The sequence below is a fragment of the Rhinichthys klamathensis genome, unplaced genomic scaffold (assembly GCF_029890125.1).
Source record: "Rhinichthys klamathensis goyatoka isolate OS25496 unplaced genomic scaffold, OSU_Roscu_1.1 h1tg000127l_1, whole genome shotgun sequence".
NCBI lineage: Eukaryota > Metazoa > Chordata > Actinopteri > Cypriniformes > Leuciscidae > Rhinichthys > Rhinichthys klamathensis.
In genome coordinates this window covers 3,917,748-3,940,286 of record NW_026606664.1, presented here as the reverse complement: position 1 = coordinate 3,940,286, position 22,539 = coordinate 3,917,748, and the positions used below count along the sequence as shown (strand labels likewise).

At 39.5% G+C, this 22,539-nt stretch overlaps 2 protein-coding genes across 3 annotated transcripts in view; both read left to right on the top strand.

The window, feature by feature from the left end:
- The window catches only part of rrp36 (ribosomal RNA processing 36), a 305,769-nt gene extending 298,981 nt beyond the window's left edge, over positions 1-6,788 (top strand). The window contains exons 1-8 of one of the 2 annotated variants that reach the window (XM_056256612.1): positions 3,918-3,999; positions 4,309-4,708; positions 4,822-4,957; positions 5,458-5,524; positions 5,604-5,708; positions 5,794-5,868; positions 6,016-6,133; positions 6,370-6,788. In XM_056256612.1, the coding sequence (XP_056112587.1) occupies positions 4,357-4,708; positions 4,822-4,957; positions 5,458-5,524; positions 5,604-5,708; positions 5,794-5,868; positions 6,016-6,133; positions 6,370-6,503 (987 nt within the window). In that variant the 5' untranslated portion in view covers positions 3,918-3,999; positions 4,309-4,356 and the 3' untranslated portion in view covers positions 6,504-6,788. Of the gene's footprint in view, positions 1-3,917; positions 4,000-4,308; positions 4,709-4,821; positions 4,958-5,457; positions 5,525-5,603; positions 5,709-5,793; positions 5,869-6,015; positions 6,134-6,369 lie in introns of those variants that run through there. The other variant, XM_056256613.1, reaches the window with a different exon arrangement.
- Positions 216-3,266, top strand: LOC130089325 (amine sulfotransferase-like). The gene is made up of 6 exons (XM_056256614.1): positions 216-394; positions 564-766; positions 845-971; positions 2,329-2,423; positions 2,551-2,734; positions 3,108-3,266. The coding sequence occupies exons 1-6, from the start codon at positions 229-231 to the stop codon at positions 3,233-3,235; spliced, it is 903 nt and encodes a 300-aa protein (XP_056112589.1). The 5' UTR covers positions 216-228; the 3' UTR covers positions 3,236-3,266.
- Positions 6,789-22,539: the final 15,751 nt, after the last annotated feature.

The following is a 22,539-nucleotide window of genomic DNA, read 5'->3' as shown; positions in this document are numbered from 1 at the left end:
ATTACTGACAGAATTTAGATTTTTGGGTGAACTATCCCTTTAAAGCACAGAGTCCAAAGGTTGGTCATGAACTCCATAAATAACCCTTTTACTATTGTGTAACAGCAAAGATGACCTTTTTTCTCAATGAAGTCTGGCCCTGCATGGATATATTATAACAATTTTCCTTCGTCATTTACGGTCTTTTGGCAACACACGCGCTAGTGTTGATTTGGCTCAGCGAGAACTATGGCTCAGCAGGATTACAAAAAGCTTAGTGACAAACTGATCACGTACAAAGACACTGTCTTATCTTTGGAAAAAGATCATGATGTTACTCCAGAGTATATTGACAGTTTAGAGGATTTCGAAACCAGGGATGATGATCTCTTTGTTGTTACCTTCCCGAAATCAGGTAAGTGAAGACAAAATAATAATAATAATAAAAAGCCAAAGAGTAACCTATTTTAGAACTTAAGTAGCCTAAGCAAGGCATATAGGCTACTTTTTTAGCACATACATTTCTAAGGATATACGTATAAGTGAAATGTTTCATGATGGCCTATTAAATGCTTGATTCTCAGGTACGGTATGGACCCAACGGATCATTACTTTAATATACGAGGAAGATTTCCCGGACAAAGCCAAACAAAGCACGTACGAGCAGATGCCCTGGCTAGAGTATCGTTTGAAGGGGAAAGATTACAACACTCGTCCATCTCCGAGACTCTTCTGTTCCCATTTACTCCAGCCGCTGATGCCCAAAGCGCTGCAAAGAAAAGGAAAGGTGTGTATGCGTTCATCAATCAATTAATAAACAGCATTGACGTCATGCACAGTTTTTAATACGTCTTTTTGATGTCAGATCATCTACGTCATGAGAAACCCTAAAGACGTCATGGTGTCATATTTCCATTTTTCCAACAACATAAAAAACTTGGATTCTTCCGAGAGCATGGGCGAGATGCTGGAAAAATTCTTCACAGGATGCAGTAAGAGCCAAAACTATCATGTTTTACATAACAGATACTTGTTACTTGTATGTATGTATGTATGTATGTATGTTTATATACACTCACCGGCCACTTTATTAGGTACCCCATGCTAGTAACGGGTTGGACCCCCTTTTGCCTTCAGAACTGCCTCAATTCTTCGTGGCATAGATTCAACAAGGTGCTGGAAGCATTCCTCAGGGAGTTTGGTCCATATTGACATGATGGCATCACACAGTTGCCGCAGATTTGTCGGCTGCACATCCTTGATGCGAATCTCCCGTTCCACCACATCCCAAAGATGCTCTATTGGGTTGAGATCTGGTGACTGTGGAGGCCATTTTAGTACAGTGAACTCATTGTCATGTTCAAGAAACCAATTTGAAATGATTAGAGCTTTGTGACATGGTGGAAGTAGCCATCAGAGGATGGGTACATGGTGGCCATAAAGGGATGGACATGGTCAGAAACAATGCTCAGGTAGGCCGTGGCATTTAAACGATGCCCAATTGGCACTAAGGGGCCTAAAGTGTGCCAGGAAAACATCCCCCACACCATTACACCACCACCACCAGCCTGCACAGTGGTAACAAGGCATGATGGTTCCATGTTCTCATTCTGTTTACGCCAAATTCTGACTCTAACATCTGAATGTCTCAACAGAAATCGAGACTCATCAGACCAGGCAACATTTTTCCAGTCTTCAACTGTTCAATTTTGGTGAGCTCTTGCAAATTGTAGCCTCTTTTTCCTATTTGTAGTGGAGATGAGTGGTACCCGGTGGAGTCTTCTGCTGTTGTAGCCCATCCGCCTCAAGGTTGTGCGTGTTGTGGCTTCACAAATGCTTTGCTGCATACCTCGGTTGTAACGAGTGGTTATTTCAGTCACTGTTGCCCTTCTATCAGCTCGAACCAGTCTGGCCATTCTCCTCTGACCTCTGGCATCAACAAGGCATTTCCACCCACAGAACTGCCGCTCACTGGATGTTTTTTCTTTTTCGGACCATTCTCTGTAAACCCTAGAGATGGTTGTGCGTGAAAATCCCAGTAGATTAGCAGTTTCTGAAATACTCAGACCAGCCCTTCTGGCACCAACAATCATGCCACGTTCAAAGTCACTCAAATCACCTTTCTTCCCCATACTGATGCTCAGTTTGAACTGCAGGAGATTGTCTTGACCATGTCTACATGCCTAAATGCACTGAGTTGCCGCCATGTGATTGGCTGCTTAGAAATTAAGTGTTAACGAGCAGTTGGACAGGTGTACCTAATAAAGTGGCCGGTGAGTGTATATATATATATAACCAGGTCTTGAACCTTCTACAAAGTCTGACACTAATGTTGTGTCTGGTTTGTAGTGATTGGTGGCCGTTGGTTTGACCATGTTAAAGGATGGATTACAAATAAAGACAAATACAACATCCTGATCCTTACTTATGAAGAAATGATCAAGGTGAGACTGGTTCAGTTTATGATCCCATCATCTTTCCATCAAGTGTTATTATTTCTTTTCTAATGTTGTGGTCGGTGGCTATTGGTATCTGTAGACTGACCAATGATATGAACAAACCTTTTAACAGGACCTCAGGTCTGTCATTGTGAAAATCTGTGAGTTTGTGGGGAAGAATCTGTCAGACGCAGCGATCGATAAAGTGGTGGAGACAGCCACGTTCAAACACATGAAGCAAGACCCCTTGGCCAACTATGAATCCGTTGTTCAGGAGGATGTCACGAAAGATCCAACAGGACTTTTTTTGCGCAAAGGTCAGATAAAAGTGAAAAATCAAGAGTTGGTAATTGAAGCACTGTAAAATTAATCTTCAAGATAAGATATAAACAGAGACTTCGTCACTTTCATGATCCCAGCTAACAGGGAACGTTTTCAGAACTTGGGCTAACGTTATGAGTTTCTAAGTTTCTCACAAAGTTATGAACAAACTTTATTTCTTTAACGATGATAGAATGTTGCTTCAAAATTATCTTTAATAATGTTCTCAAAACATTATGTTCAAGGGGTCACAGTAGACTTTTGAAATTATTCATTATTTAAAAGTAAATTATTAAATATGATAAGTGACACATCAGCGGTGGTGGAATAGACCTGTTATATTAATGTTTTCAACCTGCCGTGTTACAGGAACAGTTGGGGACTGGAGGAACTCTTTAACAGTGGCTCAGAGTGAATGTTTCGACCGCGTCTACCAAGAAAGAATGAAGGACGTACCTCTGAACATGGTCTGGGACATCTCAGAATTACTTGGCTGAAAACTCAAGACATCCATTTTAAAAACTAATAGATATATAATGCTATCACAATAAAAAAGGAAGGCATAATATATATATATATATATATATATATATATAGACTAGATGTCACCATATTAAAACAGATAACTGATGGAGGTTGAAGAGTGTGAACATTATTATTAACATTATGTAAAATATGGAAACAATATGAATTTGCAGTAGCCTATGTAATAATCGCCCAATTTGATATTTAGCCTAATAAATATGATCATATTTACGCTTTTATGTTGTAAATATAAACATAATCCTGGCAGTTATATCCTATTAAATATTGGTGAATGTAAATGTCAAAATAAAGGGCTATATTACCAAAACATAAAACCTTGAAAGTCATTATTTCATATGTGTTTGTGTAATCCTTTTCCAGAATAGTATCATTGAATTTACAAAGCTATCGTATTAAATCTATAAGATACATAATATTAATGTTTACATGTCTCCAACATAGACTGTAAGGTCTCCGAGTACATTTATTTTAAAAGAATTATAATTAGCCCAAGGACTTTTATTTTGATAGATGTTTTGTGACGCGCATGCTCAGTTCTCAAACTTCCACGTGCGTGCGGAACTAGCTTTTTTGCGCTAATATTAGTCTTCACTTGTCTTATTCTATACGTTTTGACATCTTCTGAGTCTTTTGACACTGCATCTGTAATGAACCTGTCATGTTAATATTTTCCTCGTTTTATCGGCATATTTGACTGCTGTACTCCGAGGCACAGGTAAGTGGATGAAAACAACAACAGAGTAAGCACGAGTATTTCGGGGGAAAAAAGCAATAAACGAATCTAACTTTTCATATAACGTTAGCTCTAACTATTAGTGAATGACGATATGACATATTCATATTGTCATGTACAAGACATACACAGCTGTCTTTTAATAAAGTTAATGGCTTCGCGCAGGGTTAGCATTCATAATATTGTCAAGTGTTACAGTTATACTTAAAACAAATATTTACATATTTAACATAATATATTGTAAAATGTCTTTGCACTAACATCTTTTTGTTCAATGCATCATTTCCACAGCTTATAAACAAGCTAAGTAAAATCAGGTTAAAAAGGACAAGAAGTAAAATGCCTAAATCAGCAAAGAAACTGACCAAAATGGAAAATCACAGTTCTGATGATGAAGAGGACGCTTTAGAGATGGAGAGAAACTTTGCTTTACTCAGTAAAAGGAGCGCGATGCAAACTTCAGCAGAGAATGATGAGAAAATTAGAGATGAAGAGGGATCTGCAGAGGATGATGAAGCACCTGAAGAGGATGAAGATGGATCTGCAGAGGTTGAAGACAATGGCATGGACGATGAAGGTGACTCAGGGAGTGATGAAGTTGACACAGGGAGTGAAGATGAAGAGTCCGTTAGTAACCATGAAGATGGAGGCAGCAAGGCACAATCACACAGGAAGGGCAGCATTAAAAGTGGTAAGAAGATATCAGATCTTTATGCAACAATTTTGACATTTAAATGATTATTAGCTGACCCTGTTTAAAAGAGCCATATTTACATTTACACGCATATCTTTGTGTTTGTACAGAATTATCAACCATGTCATTTGAGGAAATCTTAAAGCTACAGAATAAAGTCGGAACAAAAGTGTACAATAAAATCGCTTATGGTGCCACAAAGCAGCAGCAAAAAAACGAGCCCATGAAACGGCTAAATAAACACAGGTACACACCTATTGTTAAATGTTATAGTATTTATTAATATTTTGAATTAGCTTTTATTTGTATATTTTCATTATAATTTTAGTTTGAGTTACTTTCAGGAATTTGTTTGTGCTTTTGTAAAAAAATATATATATATATTCAAATTTTATTTTTTGTAGTTTTACTACTTCAACTTTAACGTTTTATTTCAGTTAGCTGCCAAGGCAGCATTTCTAATTTCCGTTTGTTTTTTAAGTTTAAGTTTTCTAATCTTTATATTTAATGTTATTTCAGCTTTATTTTAATAAACGAAAATAATTTTTTATTTTTTATAGTTAACAATAACAACAGTAACTTGGTAAACAGGGCTTCTTTTTTTATCAAAGTTTAACCACATTTGATCATTGTTTTTATTGATGTATCTCACTAAAAATAATCAAAGAATTGTTTATGTGAGTTAAAGTTATTTTGTCTGTCAGTTTGTGTATGTTTTGTCTAATCACTGTGTGTTTTGTCTTCAGACCTCAAGAGATTTCTGCAAAGAAACATGTGCCTTTCCTCCGAAAAGTGGTTCCTGTCAAGAAAAGGGTACGTTTCTGGAGTTTATTAAATTAATGGTTGCTCAAACTTATGCTTAGGGAGATTTCATTTTATGCTTTGTAAACAGATTTCAAGAGACCCTCGCTTTGATGACCTCTCAGGGGAATTCAAGCCTGAAATTTTTAATCAGACGCACAAATTCATCAATGATCTCCGAGAAAAGGAAGCACAGGTTTGTGAAAATGTAAAATGCTTTATTGATTCCTGTTTGTTTTCATTATGTGCATCACATTTATGTCCACTGCTATTTGTTTCAGTTAGTGAAGAAGAATCTCAAGACAGCCAAATCAAAAACTAAAAAGGGAGAGCTGAAAGCCTTGCTTAAGAGAATGGTATGTTTGAAATATACTGGGCATAAAGACTCTTTAAACTTAAATACCTTTAAGAAAGCTACATAAAACACCTTTACAGGTGTGTTAAGCTTAATATTGCTGCTTATGATGTGCTTTATATCTAATCTGTGTGTGTGTGTACAACAGGAAAACCAACAGAGGGAACGTCAGAGGCAAGAGCAGGATAGAGAAAAGGAACTTGAGTTCAAGCGGAAACAGAGAGAGTTGGTTGGCCAAGGACACAAACCCTTCTACCTGAAGAAATGTAAGTCTTTTCATCATGTTCCCTGAGTGTTTACATTGTTCTGATGTATTTATAATTCAAAGTTACTGATTATTTTGGAGAAGATTTGTTAGTGGAATGCCACGCTATTCCTACTCGGGTTTCTTTTGAGCGCCAGTGTTCGCAATTGTGCGTCATTTAACAAAGAAATATCAAATAACCTATATAATGTGCTGTGTATTTTTTTTATTTACAACTTCTTTAAAACCTCTCTACAGCTGACATGAAGAAGCTGGAATTGGCAGAGAAGTACAGCGAGCTGAAAAGGAGTGGAAAACTGGAGAACTTCTTGAGTAAGAAGAGGAAGCGCAATGCCACCAAGGATCGCAAAAAATTGCCCAATATGCGCTAAATATAACTTCATCTGTAGCATCTGTTGATTATTTGTCTTGGTGCGAGATGATACAGAAGGACGTCAGCTGAGGAGTTATTTTTGCTCGACTCTGATGTTTAAAGAGAACTTGAGGTTTAAATTTGATCTACAGTTTCACAAAACTGGATGCATGTTGTTTATAGGTTTGACAGAGATGCTTTTCCTAAATATCCATTGTCTTCTGTTCTTTAATTATAATGTAATGTTTAATGTTTTCTTAAAATAAAATCCTTAGATGTATTGTCGGACACCTCTCTTAATTCACCACTAGATGGAGCTACTGATTCTTTAAATGATCTCTGCATAATCCTTTTTTTTTTTTTTTTTTTTAACAATGCTCAGAAGTTAATATGAAGGAAACTATCTGAACTGTCACTGAATGATGTTAATCCAATTTTTTGACCTTAAGGGCATTAGACATAAACCTGTTTCATACAGACATCTGTCAAAAGGATGAGTCAGCTCGCATTCGCATCTGCCTTCTCAAAATCCAAAAATATTTTTCTTTCGACTAGATCATGACCCATTTAAGCACGGTTTGTCTTGGGCAAGGTTGTTTGTGGCAAATCCGCAGGGGCGTATCTTGAAATTGCTGTTATTAAGACGGAAGAAGCAAGGAGTACCTTGCTTGAGAGATCGGCGTCAGTTCCTTATAGTTTCCAGCTTCTCCACTTTGCTCGTAGCAAGGGTTTCCTAAACCTTGCAATCCTGGCACAAACACCCCTTGGTAATTAACGCCTCACAAGGGTAAAGCCCTCAATTAATCATTTAATTTACATTCTTGTGTAAAGGATGGGACTACTGTGGCTATATATCTTCTTAACCTGCTGGTCCATGCGCTAGAATCCATCGCATCCCTTTAGGGGGTGGAATTAATGCTGCCTGCAAATTTAAAGAAGGGCTTTATTTTAAAGCAGGACACTCCAGCTAAGACTTTCGTGTTTGAAACCATCCTTGCTTGAATACTGAACGGTGGATTAGTGGCCTTCTTTAACCTTGAGTTTTATGTCAGACTCATTCCCTTGCAGTTAAGTCCTTTCTTTGGGTCACCCGAGGCTTTTAGAAATCTTGTTTCCGGAATCTAAAGCACACAAACCCTTCCCTTTCATCCTAAATCTGTCTTGTGAAAGATGCAGTTGTATTTTCTGGTATTGATGAGAGAATCTGGTGCATTCGCTGAGCAGAACATTTGACACAGCATTTGTCAAACGCTCTTTGGCCATTGGGACACCCAAAGGAGTGATTGCTGAAACGCAAGCAGAGATCGTGGAATGCTAAACTGCGAACCATCACTCTTAATCTGCAAGTTAGGATATTGCTACCCCTTCATATGCAGGAAAGTAACCCAAGGCAACCCGAGGCTCCTTTTAGAAATTCGCAATAGGCACAGAGGACAGATTTGCATTTTATTACCAACTTGTCACCTCGTTGATGTCTTCATATTTATGGATATAACAGTGGAATGCGGAAGGAAAGGGATTGGAAAATGAAGCGGGCCAGCCACACAGCAGCTAAAGAAAAGCGCATTGACATGTACTATGCTCACCATGATTTTTCCAAGACGTGCTCCCAGATCAACTTTAGTTGGTCCTGGAATATCATTCATGTAAAAAATTAAACTCTTAAACCTATCCCAATCCACAACCAAGACTGGTGTCCTGAGCCTAATTCTTAACACCTGAACATAACTCTAACTTAACCCTGATCTTTTTACTTTACCCTAAAATCGAATTGGTTGATAGGAATATTGTTCCAGGACCAACAAGGATCCTTACTTTCGAGTCACAAGCGATTTTGATCTAAATAAAATGGGCTCACTGGACAATTTCTCTTCCTGATAAAGTCAGGAAGCCTTTTTAATGCCAGTACAACATAATGAAGTGTAAAAGATGCATGAGTGGTGTGTAAATTATACTTTATCTGTGTATTTATGGTGTGTTTAAGTAACGTCGGAATAGTTGATCGCACATGAACTCCACCACAAAGTGGAAAACTCCTCAAGATCTCGAGTCCGAGATTCCGGTGGATACAGCGTCCGTTTTGATGGGAAATTTGTTGAAATGTTTTTTTTTTTTTTTTTTTTTTTTAGATTAAAACTAGCTAAGTTGTAGGCCTATGTACAAAATACAATAGTATTGTTCAATTGTGAATATATCCATAAACTGAATAAAAATACATCCAATGTGCATTCTTTATTCATCATTTCAAGAAGAAGAGTCTTGTTGTATTTTTTGTAGAAAAGGTTGTGCTCCAACCAAAATATGAATGCACCTTACGTTGTAATTATGGGTATGTTTAACAATCCCCAGTCACACAGATCCACAAAAATGATTATGTTGCCAGGCCAGTAGTTGGCAATGTCACTTTGTACAAAAAAAAACAAAAAAACTCTTACTCCTATAGACTCAATACGCATGTGCATATCACCATTCTTTTCTCAAATTCGTGTTTTTGAAATTTACACGGAGACAATAACGGTATCGTTTTAAAAAAAAAACGGTTTTCAAAAGTTTTCAGGCCCCTTAAAACACTGTTGTCGTGTAAATGACCGGCAAAAACCCATAAAAGGTTTTCCGTTTTTCGTTGAAAACAGTGTCGTGTAAACGGCCCCTATGGCTTCCCAACTCGTAGCCTGTGAACTTCCCAGGAAGACTTGAATTGAACCATAATTTCTTCTTGTGCTCCCATAGGGAATGATGGGAAATGTAATTTGCTCATCGTTGCGTTTTCAGACAAGCCACTTTTTTTTTCCACCAACGTTACATAAAACATGTAAACTAAATTGTACAGTCAACATTTGCATTAGCTTACTACTACGTTTCAGCCTCAAGCTTTTAATGCTATGACTTAAACTCATAAAGTTTTCCACTGGTAAAAAGGTGGCCTTTATGCATGCTCAACTTGAATATTGAGGATCATTCCAATGTGACTTCAAACTTCATCAAGTAGACGATCATTTTAACAACCTTACAATAAAAAGAGCGTATTCTCTCTTTTTTAAGCTCTCCCCTGAAAGATTTTTTAAGATAGAGTGGTTTGCCTTGCCAAGAACCAACAATCCATTTCGAGGGTGGCCTGCTGGGAAATCTAGCGCTAAATGAGGAGGGAGCTGTGTGCCTTACAGACGCCGACTCCGCGACACCTTCGCCTCGTCCCCTTGACGCATTACGACAGTCCTGTCCGTAATGACATTACCCGACTGAGTGTTGAGAAGCAAACTGCCGCCTGGATTGAATTACCGCGCCCCGCCGTTTCTCTCGCCCGTCAGATTATCAATTTGATGACCGTCGGCAGGAAAGTGGATTTTCAAGATGCTGCCCTGAGTCTCACATGTCTGCTTTCCAAGGCTAAAGATTCGTTTATGACCATGGGTATTCGGATTTTACAAATGAGGTGGTGAAAGGGAATCAAGGGCACGTTTAGGGATGCAACATGGTGCGGAGATGGGATTAACGTTGTGTCAGGTTAGCGTTAATTGCATTGGTAATCTGGGATTTGAGTTAGGATGACAAGAGGCCATTGCACAAGCAGGCGAAACGTTTATCGTCCCAAGCAGAGCAATATTCCTTGAATGTAAAAAGGTTATTTCAGGCTGAAACACTTGAAGGTTAAATCGCATTTGGTTTAATCAGCCCAATGCCATTTGCAGTGGACTCACAAAGGTCTGAATTTGCATTGCTTCTTAGACAAGACAAAAGAAATGAAATATTTAAGCTTTGCATTAAATATGGGCACAAAAAGCACATAAATATAAATACATTAGATGTAATCTGAAATCTTTCCTTATACAGGCCTATAAATTCATGGAATTGACTTTCCTGATATTTCTTGAGTTTAGATTTCCAAAAGAGGCAGAGAACAAGTAAACGACTCATTTATTAAACCCTTAAAGGAACGCTCCGACTTTTTGGGACTTTAGCCTATTCACCTTTAACCTGGCCCTAGCCAGATGAATTTCGCTCCGCCTAGCTTCACTCACATCCATCTGGAACCTCTTCCATTGAGAGTGATTTCTCCAACCAACTTTATGGTTTAGCCAATCAGGACGCAGGGCGGGAGTTTCATAGATGTGACGTAGTGGAGAAGCGACCGTGAGACTGTTTTGATTCAGACAACAATGGCGGCTCGCATCGAGGAAACAAGCGTTAACATTGATGCTGTTAACATTGATTTCATCCGTGTTGTCCAATCTACCTAATATTGTTTCATTAAAAGAACATCAGAGAACGGCTCTTAAGGCTTTTGTTGGTGGAAACGATGTTATATAGATCAGTGCCTTCTCCCGACCGGATTCTTCAGCGTCACGGGTTGGCTTCGGTGTGAGTGGTTGAAATAGCACGTCGATAAAGATGACAGACAAGTGGCTTATCCAATCATATGCAAGGATTTTTGATAAGGCCCAGCCTTCTGAAACACCATTTCAATGGATCGGTTCCAGATGGATGTGAGTGAAGCTAGGCGGAGCGAAATTCATCTGGCAAGGGCCAGGTTAATTCACCTTATCCCCCAGAGTTAGATAAGTCCATACATACCTTTTTCATCTCCGTGCGTGCATAAGTCTGTTTGACGCACCCACCGATAGCCTAGCTTAGCACAAAGACTGGATGTAAATGGTTGCAGCTAGCATACTAATAACCGCAGCACCTGAGACGCGCTCTCTGCTCCTCACCACGGCGCGTCTCAGGTGCTGCGGCTATCACTCCGCCCAAGTAGCAGTGCTTCGCCTTCAGAGAATATAGTTCCCAGTATTTATACGGTTAAAATATGTCTGTGTCTCATGTGACTTTGTTTTTTGTACACTCTGTGACTATACAAATCACAACATGTAAATAGGAAAATGTTTGCGTTATTTTGTCACTTATTTGGATTAGTATGCTAGCTGCAACCATTTACATCCAGTCTTTGTGCTAAGCTAGGCTAGCGGTGGGTGCGTCAAACAGACTTATAGCACGCACAGAGATGAAAAAGGTATGTATGGACTTATCTAACTCTGGGGGATAAGGTGAATAGGCTAAAGTCCCAAAAAGTCGGAGTGTTCCTTTAAATGCACGAATGTTTCCCCAATCATTATTACATATTCGGGTCTTTAGCAACCCGGGTTTATATCTAACACGGATGGATCTCAACCTGTTGCGATACTATAAAACTGTCCTGATATTAGAGTAACTATAACAGACTAAAATAAAGCATATTTTGTTACCTTTTGGAGCTTGGAAGGGTTCATTTTGAGCAGATGTTTTATACTGTCATCACTGTCCTCATCAGAGCTCATTCCCCAAAACATTCAGCATCTGGCTCATATTCTCAAAACTATCATTTTCAACACCTTCAAAATCAATATTTTGATCTCTGACAGCTTCTTCAGCAGATCCATCAAATGATAGTGACACTAATATCTGATTGTGTTCAATACTACACATTATATGCCAAAGTTGCATACATAAAACAACAACAGTGTCCTGCCACAGTGTTTTTTGATGTATTTATTATTATTTAGTCAACCTACAAATGTGTACTTATAGCTGTCTCTACGTTAAACTTGGAGAGAATTAAATATTGTTTTATTACTAAATAGTCGTATGTCATTGTCAGGATGTTACAATGAAGCAAGAAACTTGTTTGATCAACACAAAGGTGTGAAATTGAATTTTATAGTTACAGCGTTTAAAAAAAAGACACGTAGATGAATTTCCAGCATCAATCAAACCACAGGGAAAAGTATTAGCAATGTCAGCATATTGAGATACGTAATTACGTTTGACATAGATCCGTGATTCATTTTCTGTCTTTCTGCAGTCTTTCCCTTCAGAGTGTCTGAATTGATTCTGCTTTTATTTAGAATAAAAGACAGCTCCTCGTCTACTTCAAACAAACATATTCACCGCAGAGCAGCTTCAGTCACTTCACCTGTCCTTGGCCATTTGGAAAAATCCATAAAAACAACTTTCTTTAAAACTATACATTTTAAAAACTGGTGCGCATGCAGTTTTGCTTCACGTCTTTCTCTCACTATCTTTGACCCTCTGGTGCTGTTCGGTCATTTTTGACTGAAAAATTGTACGTTTTTTTTTTTTTTTAGAATTGTTTACTTCATCAGAATGTTATGAAACTGGGGAAAGTTTTTCGCACTTGCTATGTGAAACACACACAAATAAATGGTCCTGAAAAAATAATAGTCACACTTATACTGAATTTAATCTATGGAAATGGTTGGTACTCCACCCAAACAAAATCTTACTGAAAGCTCTTTTTTTTTTATATCAACCTCAAATTTGGAGCACAACTTGTTTAGATTTATGGCTTTGATTTTCTCACAGTTTTAGTGTAAAACATGTTTTTGGAAAATATGTATTTCATATAAAAAAATAAATAAAAAATTTAAATCACATCATAATTTTTTTTTACTTATTTCACTTCAGCAATAATCTGCCAAGTGTCATCTTTAAAAAGAGACCAAACTTCAGTCTGTGCTCTAAAGCATTAAAGATTTATGACCGTTTAGGTTGGAAATTTAATTTTCAGGTCTATGCTTAAAAAGTGGTTAACGGGTAATAAATGGATAATTTATTATTCCATAAGTATAATTTAGCACCATAAAATTCCCTAAAAATGCAAAATATTAAATTAAAAACATTATTGAACTAAAGTATAGTACATTTATTTAATTGAATATGATTCAATTGAAATCATTTGCGCATAAGTGTCATCTTTCACTCTCGGGTCGCTGAACAAATCAGTTCAGACTATCGTTGTTATTGAATTTCTTTACACTTTTATTCCTAGAGAAAAATAATTATTTCTTTGGCTTTTAAATAAAAGCAATCAAAAGTGTGAAATTAATTTTTTAGTGTTTAACATTCAAAGGCAGACTTCTCTGCGTCTTGACACTGATCTATTCATTTCATACCCGGCATAAAACATGCCCCATATGGAGTTGTTAACAATGGGATGAATGTGTGGTGAATATTAAAATCCCTAATTATATTCAAAATGAATTTTAAAAGTGAACGAACAAAGCCAAAGACTGATTAACTGAACATATGCCTTCAAGTGTCTTCATTGCAGTTTAATCAAATAATAACAGATAATGGTGCAATAAATTGCCTTTCTACTCAGTAACAATGCAATCACTGCCAACAGTGGTAATATTTCAAAAACTTACGGAAAAACAATGGCAAATGGTATTATGACACCCTTGAATTAACCTGAAATCCATCTTAATAGAAGTCACCCATATGTGCCAGTCAGAAATACAAAGTAAAGTGGGTTGCAAATGCTGCTTAATGTTGATTTTAAGACGATATTGCCTTCATAACCTGCATATCATTCAAAAACTGGTATCACATTAGATGTACCACAGCAGCTTTGAATATGACAATCCCCTCATAAAGTATATGATTCATTGTTGACTCTCCTTAAAGTCTTCTTCGAGTTTCTGTTTTGAGCATCAGAACAACGATGTCACCTGAGGCTCATGTTGCCATAGGAACCCCCTCAGGTGTGTGACACCAATGACAACTTCATCTCAGTGTTGCGATGGTAATTCTCTTAGATTAAACTTCTACCAGAAGAATCATTGGGTATATTCAACTCACAGTTTTAGATACCAACCATTCTATAATTAGATGATGGTTTCTGGTTTCTCTTTCCTCTTTCAAATGTAATTTGATATATCTTTTTCTCTCTTTTTTTTTTTTACCAGGCTATATGTTATTTCAGAGATGGACGTGGAAAAAAAATGTATATATAATTTAATCCTGGATCAAAAACGAAAAACAAATTATGCTTTTCCAAATTTCTTATCTTTTTTTCTAGGCGCTTAGAAGGAGCTTCATACATATTTAGGCTGCCTTCATACATGCTATCGCAATTATTGTAAATACGAGTTTCCGAGTTAAAAATTGGACATCAATGCCCTCTCAAGTCGTATTTACCACTGGGAAGTTCGGAGATCATTTTGATAAGCAAGTTGAGCTGGGCGTGCCATAAACTTTAAACATGGTGGAGAACGATTTCTGCTGTGAATGGTTCTTTATTAGTCAATGTACCGGTTTACAAAACATCGAACTGAATCGGTCCGAGAAGTTCCCAAGCCAACAAACCACACACTCATAATGCGGTAACTGTATTGAAGTTTCAAAGCATTTAAAGTCCCTGTAAAGTCTTCTGAGTTTGTCACACCACAGAAAATTGTGTTATTAGCCACCCTGCCAAATTTGAATGATAAAAAAAGCCAGCAAGTACATAAAATAAGCTATCAAAATCTTGAAAAAATGAGCAGTAGTCTCTGCTCTCAAACGCTGGGGGCGTGTCTGCTGGCTGCGCTGAAACCACGCCCACTCGCGGGAAAGCTGCCGTCGCCACACTCAACTCTACAGCCGGAATAGATGCTCGCACGGTGGGCACGCACTGCCGATGATGGCACCAGTTGTCGGCGCGACGGGAGGATGAATGCCGAGGCGGAAGATAGTCGGTTCGGCCCCATTCACCAGTAACAGCGGATTATCAGTGAATGTCTCAGTTGTCTCCGACGAAAGTTTATAAAACTATCCCGTGTAAAATGATCACTTACAGAGGCGGGTTTTGGCAGTGATCCTCAGCTCTCCATCAAGGTTGGCTCTTCACAAAATTAATCCACTTCTTCTTGATGTAATCGTTTTTCGGAAATTTAGATAAGGACACCGATCTGTTTTGTATGTAATCCGGTGATCGCATCCAGGTAGTAGGCCTACGCATTTCCGTGACGAAGGCATAGCTAGCTAGCAATCTGTAGGCTGCTGTAGTAACTAATAGTACTGACCGTAACTCACGATTGAGCGGCAAAACTGATGCGAATGTGCTCTATTGTTAGGGGAGCGGACAGCCTCAGTGTAGTGCAGTGTTAAATACATCTGTGGTGTAATCCCATATTTACTCCACTAGAGGGCCACCTTGGTTCTTATAAGGGGGTCACCGTAAAGCAGCGAGTGAGTGTTATTTTTCACATGCTGGTGAGCAGCAAACGCTGCTAGTGCTCGGTAATAAATAACGAGTTCGGAGATATACCTTTATGTGTCGGTAGTTTATTATAGGCACCACACTACGAAGATAAAGGAACACTACATGGTGTCAGAAGAGAGTCGTTTCATGAACTCATGAACCTGCATTAGACAGCACTGAGACGCAACGGAGAAAGCCGGCGCATCGTGACTGAAAGTGAGTCTGCCGAGTGAAAATTAATCATGGATCAGTTCAGATTACCACCCCCATTAGTCCTGTCAGGAAATACAGGCGAAAATTGGAGGAGATGGATACAGCGGTTCAACATTTACATGACTGCTACAGGATCAGACTCAAAAAGTGAGAAGGTAAAAATAGCCATTCTACTACATGCATTAGGAGAGGAGGCCTTAGAAGTGTACAATTCGCTATCCGTTGAGCCTGAAGAGGATGAGGAAACAATGCAAGATATTGTAACTGCACTTGAGAAGTATTGCTTGCCGAGAAAGAATGTTGTATTCGAAAGGCACCAGTTTTGGGCTTACCCCATGCCTGATTCGATAACCATCGACAAGTATGTCACAGAACTGAAACAAAAGAGTAAAGACTGTGAGTTTGGCCCAACAGAATCTGACATGTTAAGAGACAAGATCGTGTTTAGCATCGGTGATCAGCGTTTAAAAGAGAGGCTCTTAAGAGAAATAAACCTGACCCTTGAAAAAACTGTAGATATTTGCAGAGCGGCAGAGGCAGCAAAAACACAGATTCAAGCAATGGGAGAGCAGAATAAAACTGTCCACGCCATTAGAAAGAAGACAAAAGATGCAAAACCGAACAAGAGATATGAAAGAGTGACATCTCAGCTGCAAAAAGTTAATGTGAACTCTTTCATCTGCAAAAAGTGTGGAAAATCCCACCTTCCACGACAGTGTCCAGCCTTCGGAGCTACATGTCATGCCTGTGGAAAACGTAATCACTTTGCCTCAGTGTGCATGTCTGAAAAAAAAGACATTCAGCCTAAACACAATAGAAATGTCACTGTTGATTCATTATTCATTGGGACAGTGGAAGTAAAAGAGACTCCCACCTCTGCACAGAAAGCATGGTACACAGACGTGGACATTGGAAATGTGACAGTGAAGTTTAAATTGGACTCAGGGGCTGAAGCCAATATTATTCCTCTCGACATTTATCAATCTCTGCAAGAAACAGCGTTGTTGCAACCGACTTCGACTATGCTGGTGGCGTATGGTGGAACAAAATTAAGGCCAGAAGGTCTGGCCAAGCTGCAGTGCGTCACTCCCAAAGTGCAAGTTTGCTTACCCTTTTACATCACCAGACACTCATCCATTCCTATACTTGGTAAAGACGCATGTGAACGGATGCAACTGCTGAAAAGAGTAGACACTGTCGTAAAAACCCATCCTACCTCCAAAGAGGAGCTGATAGCACAACATTCAGCAGTCTTTGAAGGCCTTGGTCAGTTTCCGGGTGAACATCATATACATGTCGATCCGAAAGCAGTCCCGGTCATACATGGCTGTAGAAAAATTCCCTTAGCAGTGCTGGGCAAACTGAAGGATACACTGGATCAGCTGTTACAAGCAGATGTTATAGCGCCAGTCACCCAGCCCACTCCATGGGTTAACAGTCTCGTCATCACTGAAAAAAAGAATGGGTCATTACGAGTATGCCTGGATCCTCGTGACCTTAATAAAGCCGTTCTTCGCCAACACTTCTCTATCCCAACAACCGAAGATGTACTATGCAGGCTTGCTGGAAAGAAAATTTTCTCCATCTTTGATGAAAAGGATGGCTACTGGCAAGTCAAACTTGACAAAGACTCCTCCCTGCTATGTACATTCAACACACCGTGGGGTAGATACAGATTCAAACGTCTGCCATTTGGTGTCAAATCTGCTAGTGAAGTCTTCCAGCAGTACAATAACGAAGTGTTTGGTGACATAAAAGGTGTGCACATCGTAGCTGACGACATGATTGTCGCCGCTGCTACAGAACTAGAACATGATGTCATAGTTGCTAAAATTTTGGAGAGAGCGAAAACACACAATGTGAAATTCAACCCTGACAAGATTCAGTATAAGGTGAACAAAGTTCATTTCATGGGACACGTGATAACTCCACAGGGTGTGAGAGCAGATGATGGCAAGATACAGGCAATAGTAAACATGCCAACACCCACAGACAGACAATCGCTACAGCGTCTTTTGGGCATGATCAGATATCTCGCCCCATTCATCCCAGGTGAGGCATCACTTACAGCGCCTCTCAGGCAGCTGCTGAGAAAAGACATCGCATTCCAGTGGCAGCCTGAACATGACACGGCATTGTCTGCACTCAAAACTGCACTGACCAACACACCAGTTCTCAGGTACTATGACCCCAACACAGCACTCACCATACAAACAGATGCATCCAAAGATGGCTTAGGATCATGTCTGCTGCAGGAGGGGCAACCAATAGCGTATGCATCTAGGGCTTTAACTGATACAGAAAGGAACTATGCCCAGATCGAGAAGGAGCTACTGGCGATCGTTTTCTCGACCAAAAAGTTCCATCAGTATGTATATGGACGCAGTGTGAATGTCCAGTCAGACCATAAACCATTGGAGGCTATCTTCAAGAAGCCACTGAGCAAGGCACCAGCAAGACTGCAACGTATGCTCTTGCAGCTACAGAGATATGACCTCATCGTCCAGTACACGCCAGGGAAGGACATGTTAATTGCTGACGCATTGTCACGTGCCGTTGCTGATGGTCAGCACTCAAGTACAGACGACCTCAGCGATGAAAGAGTTGTGTATGCACTTGAAGCAACACAGGCTCTCAGTGACGACATGCTAAAGCAGCTTACAGATGCTACTGCAAAAGACAGTACTCTCCAGCTTCTCATGAAGATGCAAAAGACAGGCTGGCCAACGCATAGAAAACAACTTGATCTCTCAATTCAACAGTACTGGCCTGTTAGACACACTGTGGCTGTGCAAGATGGTATATTAATGGTATCTGACCGGATTCTGATTCCTGAGACAATGAGATCAGAGATGCTTAAGAACCTACATATCGCACATCAAGGTATCCAACGCACGAAAGCACATGCCAGAAAGTTCATGTATTGGCCTGGTATGACCAGACATATTGAACAGATGGTCGAAACATGTCCAACGTGTCAACAGTTTCAGCCCAGGAACCAGAAAGAGCCACTCATCTCTCATGAAGTACCAGAGCTCCCCTGGTTAAAAGTTGCAGCAGACATCTTCGAAATCAGAGGTCAATCGTTTCTTCTAATTGTTGATTATATGTCAAAGTTTCCTGAGGTGATGAATATCAAAGACAAAACCGCATCCACAGTCATTGCAAAGATGAAAGCAGTGTATGCCAGGCACGGCATCCCTAAAGAGCTAGTGTGTGACCATGTACCATTTGCAAGCTATGAAATGAAAAAATTCACAGCTGAGTGGGGCATCAAACTGACACACTCAAGTCCGGCCTACCCTCAGTCAAATGGGTTGGCAGAGAGAACTATCAAAACTGTCAAAAGCGTCCTGAAAAAAGCAGAACAATCAGGGACGGATCATCACCTTGCTTTGCTGTCGATAAGGAATACTCCTGTCACTGGCACGCCTCATTCACCAGCGCAAGTTTTGATGGGAAGAGTACTGAGGAGCACCTTACCAGCATCCAGTGAAGTCCTGCGACCAACCACTCCCAAAGGTGTTCATCAGGCGCTCCAAACCCTGCAAAAGAAGCAAGCGTGTCACTACAATGTGGGAGCAAAAGCCCTGCCAGAACTGCATGCAGGTAATACCGTACACATTGAAACAGACAAAGGGTGGCAGCCGGGTCTCATTGTTTCTAAGCGAGATGAGCCAAGGTCATACAATGTTGTTAATGCAGCTGGACGACAGTTTCGTCGCAACAGGCGCCACCTAAGGAAAACAATTCACAAGCACACAGAAACATTTGATCCTGCAGATGAGCCTAATGACGGTGCACACTCTGCCATTTCAGTGGCACACGAAGTGGGAGATCGGTCTGCACAGGATGTACCAGATCATTCCTTATCTAAAACTAGTACCACAATCACCAGGAGTGGTCGAGTTGTGAACGTTCCCGTGAGGTTTCAGGACTACTGTATGAACTGACTATAAGTTTGCCTTGTAATTAAGCTTATAAATGTTAGGCATTGAATTGCTTATCTGACAAAATGTTTGCTACAAACGAGAAAGTCAATGTTCCTGTTATGTGGACTTTAAGAGCTATATTTAGTGTTTTGTATCCTATTTATAGCTAGTTTGTTTCCCTGAGAAAAAAGGGGATGTAGTGCAGTGTTAAATACATCTGTGGTGTAATCCCATATTTACTCCACTAGAGGGCCACCTTGGTTCTTATAAGGGGGTCACCGTAAAGCAGCGAGTGAGTGTTATTTTTCACATGCTGGTGAGCAGCAAACGCTGCTAGTGCTCGGTAATAAATAACGAGTTCGGAGATATACCTTTATGTGTCGGTAGTTTATTATAGGCACCACACTACGAAGATAAAGGAACACTACACTCAGTGGCTCCAGTGCGTCATCAAGTAGGGGCGTGTCCAGGAGCTCAGGGGCTCCAGTGCGTCATCGAGCCCCGTTTTAGCCCCGCCCAAAAAATCCGTAAAATATCAATGATGAAAAACTGTTTAACGGTCTAACTCCACAATTCAGTACTTCACAGTTCACAGTCTTTGTAATATGTTTTAGCAATACATTTCTAACATTTATAATGTGTTTAGAATTTTTTTTTTAAATTGCCTTTACAGGGACTTTAATATGACATGTTGTGAAGGTTTAAATATCCCTTGACTGAATCTCTTATTTGAATGTTTCACGAAAATGATTCGGACTGACTAAATCTAACGTTGTCAACACTGCAACAATAGAGCTAAACATACACAGACATGTAAATGCGTTCTATGGTTAATTATGCAAACCAATGTAGAATTGCTAAAAATTCGTATTAGACAACTGTGCATTTATTTAACTACATTTTGCCTAAAGAAGTCAACAATGGCAGCCGAAAAAGAGCAAATAAGAAACTTTAAAAAAAAAGAAAAGTGTTACTCATTTAATTACCAAGATTGTCATGGTAAATTAAGCAGAGCAACAGATAGACGGCATCCTGGAGTAAACAAGCAAAGTGTCTGGATGACACATTGTGTTTTGGTCTTGTGTGGCGGTCCGGGTTCTGGGTGGCACAGCAGCCATGCAACTGAATGCATTGTTCGGGCTAATTGAAGTGGAAACAAGAGGACTGAGACCCCCCCATAGGCTCTTGGCAGGAACAAAAATACACAATCATATAATTCAAGAATCCAAATGCAGTGGCGACAGATAATGATGTGTCCAATTAAATGATGCCGAAGCTGTTCCAGTAGAACTCCAGCCGCAATGTGTTGAAATGCCATGTTCTTCCAAATGCAGCTTAATTGCCACCCACTGGTTCTGTCAACAGGTGCCAGCGGCTCTGAATCATAGTGGGGGAAGTGTGTTAAAGCTTTTTTATGTTTCCACCTCTCATTATGAGGGAATATTAATCAGCCACGTATACAGACAATTTTTAATTCATATATATATAAATCGCTCCATCCATCTATCTTCATTTCACGAACATTTGTCACCTCATCGACAACTTTAATCACACTATCTCACTAAAATTGGGTTCACACTCCGTATGACCATAAATGACGGAGTATTTTAAGTTGTTTCCGCTGTTAAAATGAGACAATTTGTGCCGATTTGTGTCATGGAAGCCTCATTACTACAGTCCAGTGATGAAATATGCCTGGAAATGGGAAGCCTAAGGTGCCGCTTCACTCGCCGTCTCCTCGTGGAAAGGTGAAGTAGGCAGATGTAGATGGCACTTTATTTTCTCCTCCTCGCTCATCTTTCCGTCGTTTCTTGAAAAAGCGTGACATTGAACTTTGTGCATCCGCCATGGTCACCGCATGTTAATACTCTCACGTGCAAAGAAAATGACATGTAAATGTATACCAAACTTGTATCGAACCGTGACCCCAAAACCGAGATACCGAACCATGACTTATGTGTACCGTTACACCCCTACTATCTATCTATCTATCATCTGTACATCCATACTAACTAATATCTTTCCTCAAATCCTGAACTCCACTGCCAAGAGACTTCTCATATCCACACAGAATCACACTAATATGTGCATATCCAGAGTACCCAAAGAGAATATTTTTTATGCTGTCCTCTATTTCAGATTTGACTTTCATGGCTCCCTCCGGATGCATTTATCAGCCGAGGGTTAGTAGTTAGCTGTGTTGAGCACTGCCTGCAGCTGCCCCATGTCTTTACAGTACATTTTTTCATTTTTACCCACATTAGGACTGACTGACACATAATCTCTTGGCGCAGCAGTGGCCTCCATTTTCTTGGCAAATAGCAGCGGGTTTAATTCCAAAATAACAACTCATACGATTTTGTTTCTGTAATTGGGCTATTATCATCATGGCGTGAGGGCTGAATTCTCAAGCTTGATTATTAAATGGTCCCAACTGAGTCATTATTAAGAGGTTTTTCAATGGTCAGCTATTAGTTGTAGAACAATTTGGCAAGGGCTAGTCTGCTATTCATATGCAATGCTAACATTTAGATTTAGACATAACTGCTCTGTTTTTGTTGTAAGTGCTTTAACATAAATTAGTAGATTTAACTATGCTTAAACTTTAGTGTAGTTAAATATTGACCTTATTCGAACTTTCACATTACTTTAAAAGTAACTTCCAAAATGACGTTTTTCGGTTTATGCATTGTCTTTTAATAAAAATGTGCTATAAAGTTCAAATTCTACAAAAAGATTTCCTCATAGAAAGCTATCATATGGCTTCAGAAGGCATGAAATATACCGCACAAGTCATTTGACCTACTTTTATGGTGTTTTTGTGTGTGTGTGTGTGTGTGTGTGATTTTGCTGCTTAAAAGATTTAGTCCCATTCATTCACGTGAATAAGG